The 10752-nt window shown below is 41.5% G+C and overlaps 1 protein-coding gene across 1 annotated transcript; it reads right to left on the bottom strand.

Annotated features, from left to right (window-relative positions):
- Nucleotides 1-1396: 1396 nt before the first annotated feature.
- On the bottom strand, nt 1397-6010 carry apoda.1 (apolipoprotein Da, duplicate 1). Its single transcript, XM_029624230.1, has 5 exons — nt 5912-6010; nt 4065-4205; nt 3661-3782; nt 3191-3276; nt 1397-2052 (listed from the first exon to the last, which is right to left on the bottom strand). Exons 2-5 carry the CDS (start codon nt 4182-4184, stop codon nt 1826-1828), a joined length of 555 nt encoding a protein of 184 aa, XP_029480090.1. The 5' UTR covers nt 4185-4205; nt 5912-6010; the 3' UTR covers nt 1397-1825.
- Between the last annotated feature and the right edge of the window lie 4742 nt (nt 6011-10752).

Raw genomic sequence — 10752 nt, 5'->3', positions numbered from 1 at the left:
AAGAATTAAGGACAACAACCACCCGAGCCACTGACTGTTCACCCCGCTACCATCCAGAAGGCGAGGTCAGTACAGGTGCATCAAAGCTGGAACCGAGAGACTGATGGCCTTGAGATAGAAGCTGTTTTTCAGACTGTTAAACAGCCATCACTAACACAGAGAGGCTGCTGCCGACATACAGGCTCAAAATCTTTGGCCACTTTAATAAATGGATCACTAGTCAGTTTAATAATGTTTACATATATTACATTACTCATCTCATATATATATACTGTATTTTATACCATCTTGCCTATGCCGCTCGGTCATCCATATATTTATATGTACATATTCTTATTCAATCCCTTTAGATGTGTGTGTATTAGGTAGTTGTTGTGGAACTTTTAGATGACTTGTTAGATGTTGCTGCACTGTCAGAAACTAGAAGCACAAGCATTTCACCACACTCGCATTAACATCTGCTAACCCTGTGTATGTGACTAATAAAAAATGATTTGATGTTTTGCCACAGTGTGGGCAATATCAGAGGGAAAGAGAGAGGCTGAGATCTAGTAAGAGGGAGATGTGGATATAGGAAATTAGTTTAAAGAGTATATTGAGTAGAACGTCATTACATATAGTCTTTAATATTTTTTAAAGAGCAACGGGGCTGGCAGGAAGGATTTAGTTTCCCCCGGTCTCTGGCCCACACTCCAGTACAGTAGTTGGTGGTAATGCACCATAACATTGGATGCCTACCGCCAATAAACCCCCACCGAAGACGACACTGGTGAGCTGGCTAAATTCAATAAAAAGCTCAATTACAATTCCTACAGCCACCAAATAGAGCTTGGTTACTTCTAGTGTGAGTAGTTCATACAGAGGAAATCTAACTAGTTACAGTAGCTCCCTAACAGGTCATGTTAACGTTAGCTAACATAGCTACCTAACTATCAATTCTGAAGCATAACAAGTGTTTGCAAACCTCGTCAAGATCCACGTATGGCCCAGCTCCTTCGGGGAACATCTCATCGACTGCTGGCTTCATCACGGTTGAGTTTTATCGGTCTTTAATTGTCATACGTGAATTAAATAATTGAACGTGTAGCAAACTAGCCGCTAGCTAGCTGCCGTCGCAGGTTTTGATGCAGTGTCATATAAAAATATATCCCATGGGGAGACAAGGAACGCGCATGCTACAGAATAAACGTGCAGGATATACAAGTGTCTCCTAAGGCACATTTACACCAACATTGTGTTTAGTTTAAGACTATGTTAAATGAGACCATATGATGGATTAAAACAACGGTAGGAGTTTTAACATATTAAGACTCGTGCATTTATCATGCATTCTTCTTATTTTTTACAGTAGCCACAAGGTGGCAGTAGACATCTGTCCAATCAAACTCACATGATATTGATTTCCTTGTACTTTATTGCCTCTAATGAGAATACTCATGTTTTCAGTTTGGGACAAACATTTTAAATTAGGTCACAACAATTAATTTCTAGTCATAGGATTTAAAATAACGTAATTGTAACTGGAATATATATATATAACTATTTTTTTTGACAGAAAAGCATAAAACCCAGACAAACTATTACTGTACATTGTTTTCCTCTAACGATTCCTCTGAATAATTAATGAAATGTCACTGAAGTTTGCCAGAGCGAACATATTATTACACAGATGAGGGAAAATGTATAACTTGTTTCCATCAACATCATACTTTGCATACTATGTTGTTGCAAACCAAATGTCCCTGTAGGAAAATTCTATTAAGTTCTACTCTACATTACTCTACTCTATCCTATTGAATTGATTGTATTGAATCTCTCAGAGGGTCTAATCACAGCCCTGCTGCCTGCTGGCAACCATCCGACTAACATCAATGTTGCTGCTCGTGAAGATCTCCCTGGCTTTGTTGACGGTGGCGGCAGGGAGGGTGCGTGTGCGCCCCAGGATCCAGGCAAAGTCCATGTGGAACAGACGCAGGACATCGGTGCAGGAATAGATCAGCGCTGAGTTCTCATAGTCAGTGGAGAGGATCCAGTAAGGAGAGTAGGGCAGGACTATTAGAGACACAGAGATGAGAAACAAACAGATGAAGGCAAGACACACAGGATCACATTAGGTTTATTCCACAGATTATAATGTGATTGCAGTCGTGATGACTTCTTCAAATTGCAAGAAATGTAATTATCCCTCTCAAATGGTGTCAAGATCAACATAGTGGGATGAGATGGCCTTCGGTTCTTATTTTATATTATTCTGTTTATATGGGCTAACAGGTCCAACTCATGATATCTCCTGACTTTCAAAAAACAACCCCTACCATTTGAACTGTGGTGAGTGATCTCTACTGCTCAGTTTGTCCTTAAAGGCTAGCATCTTTCTCATTTTTGTTGACCATTGAATGTCATTTGTTAGTTGGGGAAGTCTACACACATGTTTAGTAGGGCACACTGTAGCAAAAACATTTAGCAACGGAAAACAAACAAGCAAAATCTTATTGGACAATTTCAGGTAGTAGCTACCTCCCTGTTTTATTCAATGGTTTATATATACACTAGTTGACAGACAGGGGCCGCTGTTTTGATGCCACCTTGCCCTCCATCTTGGAACTACCCCACCGCTATAAAAAAAGACTTTAGAAGCTATAGAAAGTAATTTATTAATGTCTAAATTTGTTTTTGCCACGTTTATTATATTAGACCTTAATGCATATTTGTTTATAATATTATGTGAGCATGAAAATAAAAATATCAAATATATAAAACATGTTCCTTAAAGTATATATTTTTTGCAAGTGCTAATGTTACTTTCCCCACTCCAACCATTGAAATACTGTAGAATTCCTATGAACGACTGTTCCTTCTGTGGAGTGCCAATATGATGGCCGGTGGCTTCAGAGCCTCTCATTGGCCAATACAAAGCATCAGCAATCCAGGGTTTATTCCATTTCAAAATGTTTTCTCCCTACTGAACATGACCCTGGTTAAACTTGTAAGAAGAAAAGGGATGGCTTAAACCAGAATAGACTGGAGCTCTTGAGAATTGGAGCTGGGCAGTGGCACTCCTGCCCTAGATGAGGTGTAGGACAAGTTCAGGCAGTACCTCCCTATTTAATACAGTTTCTCCCTACTGAACACGACCCTGGTTGCCCTGCTCTACTGTAGTTATGGTGTAACAGCTGATCATAACACTCACCGTAAGAGTAGCTGATGCCTAACTTGGCTGGGTTCTTCAAGTCCTCTGTGACTCCTGTCCCCTCGATAGTTCTTAGCTCTCCCTTTCTGTCAAAGGTCACCAAAAGGTCAAAAGCACGAGATTCATATCAAAGGATATCAACAGAAAGAACTGTACAGCAACTGAAATGATCTGCATGTCAACTGAAATTAGCTGATTTTCAAAATAAATTAAATGTGTCACAACTGAAATAAACTGCATGGCTCACTACTTTGAATTTGCGAACAACATTGTTCAGGATAAAAGTGTATGTAATCAAAAGGTGTATTTAGGGTTGAAAAATTCCTGTAACTTTCCCAATATTGCCTGGTTTTCCCAGAATTATTAGGAAAGAAGCAGAAAATCCGGAATCTTCCAACCAGGATTTTTGGAAAACTGAAGAATTTAAATTACCGGAATTTTTCAATCCTAGGTGTACGTAATCTACTCACAATATTTCAGAGCTGACCACTCTAATGGTCTGATCAGCCTTCATGGAGAAGTTGGTCTCAATGCACTTCCCCTTCTCAAACTGGGCTGGCAGTTTGGCGATTTCAAACCATCTACCCATGAACTAGAAATAAATAAACACAAATTCTCAAAATCTCCAACTTAACATGTTGTTGTGCTTGTTGATTATTTCTGTGATAAAATGCCATACAAGTTATTTAAATAAATGATTATTATCATGAACATATCACAGGGAATGTCATACTAAATCTACCTGTCTTACAAGATGAACACTAAAAACTACATTAGTCATGGTCTCTTCATTTTCTGATTGACTGGCCATTCATGATTGGCAGGTACACTAGGTAAATTATCTGTGCCGATTGGTCAGGCAGGGGGTTAGTACCTTTTTCATGCTGAAGGCGGGCTGGACGGCTGGTTCCGGACAAGGCCCCCAGTGGGGAACCTGGGCACTGACGAGGGGCAGGAGGAGGAGAGGCAAGAGGAGGGCAAACAATGGCGTCATGGTCACAGGGGCAGCCGTCACCTGAAAATAATTACTATCAATCAACAGAGAAAACAAAGCTTTTAAAAAATTTAAAAAACATTTTCTGAGGGACAACAGAGAGGAAGAGGCTAAGCGAGAGGTTTACTCCGCCCAAAATCTGTCTGCGAAAATGAGCCCACGAAGTGAGGAATTTTTGTATGGAGGTTAATGAGAGTGTAGAATTTGGTCAACAAAAAAATGTAATCCTAATTTGCCACGAGGCGTATTTGATCGAAAATACGTTTCTTAATGGTTAGGTTGTTTCAAATCACAGGCAGCCGGTGGCACCCTAAATGGGGAGGACGGGCTGGAACGGAATCATTGGAATGGCATCCAACACATCAAGCACATGGTTTTCATGTGTTTGATACCATTCCATTTACTCCATTCCAGACATTATTATGAGCCGTTCTCCCCTCTGTGGCCTCCCGAGTTTACAAATGCACTGATATAAGTGGACGCACTTGGATTTTTGGCAACTTTTTTAGTTGTGCCTTTTAACCATAGAGATATATAGTTTTAGCATGGACATTTGAGTTGAGGACTTCCACCATTTTAAAATAGTAAATTAGGTGGAGATTCCTATGAGTTTGGCGCAATCAGCCAATGAAGAAGGACATTAACTACATTTTAAAATGGTGCTTCCCATGCGGTCACAGATCTATAATGGCAAAGATGAATCCTTTATCAACAGTAGCTCTAGGGCCTGTTGTTCACATGTATCTGCCCTCTCATTGGCTAGAATAGTCCCACCTGATCTCGCCTCCTCCCACCTGCCTCCCATCTTTGATGACATGTATTTCCATTGTTAGAGCGGTCACTTGACTATCTTGTCAATATAAGAGAACATTTTTGGGGACAAGAAGTCAGTCCAGGAATAGGCATAATTGGTGAAACTCGCCTTAGATGTTGTTGTCCATTTTACTAATAGAAAGATGGTTAATTTTTATTTTACTAGGCAAGTCAGTTAAGAACAAATTCTTATTTTCAATGACAGCCTAGGAACAGTGGGTTAACTGCCTGTTCAGGGGCAGAATGACAGATTTGTATGTTGTTAGCTCGGGGGTTTGAACTTGCAAACTTGCGGTTACTAGTGCAACGCTCTAACCACTAGGCCACCCTGCCAGCTACCCTGTTAAAGAGAGCAAACCACAGGAAATTCCAATATCATGTTTTTTTCATTGTCGAATAAAATAGTAAATGGAGAAAAGGAGGACAGATGACTCATCGGCCATCATTTCCTCAAATGCAAAATATTAACATATAATATCTCTCTCTGTCATAAATGCAAAACATACAGTATCTCTGATATCTGTCTTAAAATGGCTGGCTAAGCGAGCCATCACTCTCACTTTCTCCTAATTAGTCACATTTTCAAGACAGAAAAAAAAGATTCTTCACAAAGAAAAGAGAAAATCAATATAAATATGTTTCAGCATCAACCATGTAACACACATCAATCATTGGGTTAATTGAAGTTTGTAAATAGATATATAGAGATCAGATTTGTTTCCTTTCCCAGTCCCTGCTGTTGGTCTCTTCGTCTCAGATGACGAAGATATTCAGCAAACTCTACCTTATTTCTCTTGCTATCGTACCAACCAAAGATCATTTGAACTCCCCAAACAAGTGTTCTAATTTGAACATTCATTCGAAACATTTGTCTTTATATGAAATCCCATACAACAGCAAAAAGCACATCTTACCTCTGTCTCTCTGGTCAGGATATCTGGTCAATTCAGGATGTGTATTTATAAGAGAAGCTTCAGTCTCCTGGGTCACGCCACACTGGAGTCTCTCTCATGAATGAACGTCTTTGTTGCACCCCAGGGCTTATTTCTGACATAAAGTAAACAATTAGCAAACTGGAGTCATGGGGACATACCAGGATAAATGTTATAAAACAATCTGGTGGGATGGAATAGGATGGAATATGATGCACTGGGATGAAATAGGTTGGAATAGATGGAATAGATAGACTGGGATGGAATAGAATGGAATAGATGGAATATGATGGACTGGGATGAAATAGGTTGGAATAGATGGAATAGATAGACTGGGATGGAATAGATGGAATATGATGCACTGGGATGAAATAGGTTGGAATAGATAGACTGGGATGGAATAGAATGGAATGGGATGGAATGGAATGGGATGGACTGGGATGAAATAGGTTGGAATAGGATGGAATAGATGGAATAGATGGAATATGATGAAATAGATAGACTGGACCTTTATTTCTTACTTCTTACTTACATTGTGTTGTCTGTTCTTGTTGTTGTTGTTGTATGGTCCACTGGGAAATGTTTGAGTGGCACTCTATTTAGCTGTACAGACATTAGTAGGTGTTTACTAAGCAATTTGTTCTAACAAGCTCAGTCCACACAGTCGTATCTGTAATTTAAACTTAGACTTTGGAGGATGTCAAACTTTAATATAAGATGTAAGCTATGATTTTCAGGTGTGAATCAGAAAGAGTAACAAACACACAATTCTTTGTATGCAGGCATGTAATAAAATTACTTAAAGCATCATTCCACCCCCCCACCCCCCCCTAAAACCCCAAACAGCAAGCAATGCAGTTGAAGAAGCACTTTGTTTTAAGCTCTTGATTGAGCTTGCCTGGCTCAATTGAAACAATGGAATTGTCCTAAAAGTACAAACCTTGCACATCTGGCTCTCCAGGCAGGCTCAATCAATAGCTCCAAAATATTTGAAATAAAAACTGTTATTTTGGACCCTTGTCTGTACTGACAACTGACAAGTGAGGGAGTTTCATCTGACAACTGAGGGAGTTTCTAACATGGATGCCATACTTTGAGTTCCTTTGTTACTCGGGCATGACAGTGCAGAGTTTGGGGGGGTCTGGTCTGGGACTGAACGCTCTCTGCTCAGGATCAAAGTTCACATGGAACAGACTGCCAAGTTAGTGCAGGAATACACCAGGGTGTAGCTGTCATAGTCAGTGGACAGCACCCAGTAGGGACCAGGGTGTAGCTGTCATAGTCAGTGGACAGCACCCAGTAGGGACCAGGGTGTAGCTGTCATAGTCAGTGGACAGCACCCAGTAGGGACCAGGGTGTAGCTGTCATAGTCAGTGAACAGCACCCAGTAGGGACCAGGGTGTAGCTGTCATAGTCAGTGGACAGCACCCAGTAGGGACCAGGGTGTAGCTGTCATAGTCAGTGGACAGCACCCAGTAGGGACCAGGGTGTAGCTGTCATAGTCAGTGGACAGCACCCAGTAGGGACCAGGGTGTAGCTGTCATAGTCAGTGGACAGCACCCAGTAGGGACCAGGGTGTAGCTGTCATAGTCAGTGGACAGCACCCAGTAGGGACCAGGGTGTAGCTGTCATAGTCAGTGGACAGCACCCAGTAGCGACCAGGGTGTAGCTGTCATAGTCAGTGGACAGCACCCAGTAGGGACCAGGGTGTAGCTGTCATAGTCAGTGGACAGGACCCAGTAGGGACCAGGGTGTAGCTGTCATAGTCAGTGAACAGCACCCAGTAGGGACCAGGGAGTAGCTGTCATAGTCAGTGGACAGCACCCAGTAGGGACCAGGGTGTAGCTGTCATAGTCAGTGGACAGCACCCAGTAGCGACCAGGGTGTAGCTGTCATAGTCAGTGGACAGCACCCAGTAGGGACCAGGGTGTAGCTGTCATAGTCAGTGAACAGCACCCAGTAGGGACCAGGGTGTAGCTGTCATAGTCAGTGGACAGGACCCAGTAGGGACCAGGGTGTAGCTGTCATAGTCAGTGGACAGCACCCAGTAGGGACCAGGGTGTAGCTGTCATAGTCAGTGGACAGCACCCAGTAGGGACCAGGGTGTAGCTGTCATAGTCAGTGGACAGGACCCAGTAGGGACCAGGGAGTAGCTGTCATAGTCAGTGGACAGGACCCAGTAGGGACCAGGGAGTAGCTGTCATAGTCAGTGGACAGCACCCAGTAGCGACCAGGCTGTAGCTGTCATAGTCAGTGGACAGCACCCAGTAGGGACCAGGGTGTAGCTGTCATAGTCAGTGGACAGGACCCAGTAGGGACCAGGGTGTAGCTGTCATAGTCAGTGGACAGCACCCAGTAGGGACCAGGGTGTAGCTGTCATAGTCAGTGGACAGCACCCAGTAGGGACCAGGGTGTAGCTGTCATAGTCAGTGGACAGCACCCAGTAGGGACCAGGGTGTAGCTGTCATAGTCAGTGGACAGCACCCAGTAGGGACCAGGGTGTAGCTGTCATAGTCAGTGGACAGCACCCAGTAGGGACCAGGGTGTAGCTGTCATAGTCAGTGGACAGCACCCAGTAGCGACCAGGGTGTAGCTGTCATAGTCAGTGGACAGCACCCAGTAGGTGTTACTACTACTACAACAGTCACTACTATTGCCGTCATAGTCTACTACTACTACTACTACTACCACCACTACAACAGTGTCATGACGTTGGCAACAGTTACTACTTCCACTACTATTACTTCTACTACCACTGCTACTACAACAGTTACTACTTCCACTACTACAACAATTACTTCTTCCACTACTACTACTACTACAACAGTTACTACTACTACTACTGCTACTACTACTGCTTCTACTACTCCTACTACTACTACAGTTACTACTTCCACTACAACTAATACTACTGCTTTTACTACTCCTACTACTACTAGAGTTACTACTTCCACTACTACTGCTACAACAGTTACTACTACTACTACTACTTCCACTACTACTACTACTACTACCTCCACTACTACTACTACAACAGTTACTACTTCCACTACCACTACTATTACTTCCAATACTTCCACTACTACTACTACTACTAATAATAATAATAATAATAATAATACTAATACTACTTCCAATACTACTTTTACTACTACTACTACTACTACTACCATTACTATTACTACTACTTCCAATACTACTACTACTACTACTTCCAATACTACTACTACTTCCAAAACTACTACTTTCAATACTACTAATACTAATACTACTACTACTACTACTACTACTACAACAGCGACTACTTTCAATACTACTAATACTACCACTATTACTACTTCCAATGCTACTACTACTACTACAACAACAGCTACTACTAATACTACCACAACAGCAACTACTTTCAATACTACTAATACTACCACTATTACTACTACTACTACTACAGCTACCACCAGTACTACCACTACTACTAATAATACTATTACTATTACTACTTCCAATACTACTACTACAACAACAACAGCTACTACTTTCAATAATACTACTACTACTAATACTACCACTACTACTACTACTACTACTACTTCCAATGCTACTACTACTACAACAACAGCTACTACTTCTACAGCTACTACTAATACTACCACTACTTCTACTACTACAACAGCAACTACTTTCAATACTACTAATACTACCACTATTACTACTACTACTACTACAGCTACCACTAATACTACCACTACTACTAATAATACTACTACTATTACTACTTCCAATACTACTACTACAACAACAACAGCTACTACTTTCAATAATACTACTACTACTAATACTACCACTACTACTACTACTACTACTACTTCCAATGCTACTACTACTACAACAACAGCTACTACTTCTACAGCTACTACTAATACTACCACTACTTCTACTACTACAACAGCAACTACTTTCAATACTACTAATACTACCACTATTACTACTACTACTACTACAGCTACCACTAATACTACCACTACTACTAATAATACTACTACTATTACTACTTCCAATACTACTACTACAACAACAACAGCTACTACTTTCAATAATACTACTACTACTAATACTACCACTACTACTACTACTACTACTACTACTTCTACTTCTACACAGGAAGTTCCATTCCTGGTATTGATAATCCCATCAGACCAGCCAACAGGCAACGGGCATGGTCCCTGCTCACAACACATTACCTTTTCAATTTCAATTGTTTTATTTATTTATTCATTAACTTTGTTAACACATCCAACAACATTATACACATAAATCATGAATAAACACAAAGGCGGCATTATTGTTCATTTACACACACAACCACACACACTACTCCATCAGGCGTTAGGTTGCAGGTATCCTGTCCACAGCTTCCCTTCTGAAATACGGCAGGCAGCTTCTGTATGTGGTACCACCTGCCCAGGTACTGCAGGAACAACACAGGCTACAACACCACATCAGATGGTGAGCTGGTCATGGGTGCACCTCAGCCACGCTCAAGGTCCTAAACGATATCTTAACCGCCATCGATAAGAAACATTACTGTGCAGCCGTATTCATTGATCTGGCCAAGGCTTTCGACTCTGTCAACCACCACATCCTCATCGGCAGACTCGACAGCCTTGGTTTCTCAAATGATTGCCTCGCCTGGTTCACCAACTACTTCTCTGATAGAGTTCAGTGTGTCAAATCGGAGGGTCTGCTGTCCGGACCTCTGGCAGTCTCTATGGGGGTGCCACAGGGTTCAATTCTTGGACCGACTCTCTTCTCTGTATACATCAATG

The sequence above is a fragment of the Oncorhynchus nerka genome, linkage group LG20 (genome assembly GCF_034236695.1).
Source record: "Oncorhynchus nerka isolate Pitt River linkage group LG20, Oner_Uvic_2.0, whole genome shotgun sequence".
In the NCBI taxonomy this organism is placed as follows: Eukaryota; Metazoa; Chordata; class Actinopteri; order Salmoniformes; family Salmonidae; genus Oncorhynchus; species Oncorhynchus nerka.
Note: the sequence above shows the minus strand (reverse complement) of the source record. Positions and strands in the feature narration are given on the sequence as shown.

Coding starts and splice junctions, on each gene's coding strand:
- apoda.1 (XM_029624230.1), bottom strand. CDS start 4,184: ATGACGCCATTGTTTGCCCTCCTCTTGCCTCTCCTCCTCCTGCCCCTC. Junction 3,783..4,064: donor CCGCCTTCAGCATGAAAAAG/GTACTAACCCCC, acceptor ATTTATTTCTAG/TTCATGGGTAGATGGTTTGA. Junction 3,277..3,660: donor GTGGTCAGCTCTGAAATATT/GTGAGTAGATTA, acceptor GACCTTTGACAG/AAAGGGAGAGCTAAGAACTA.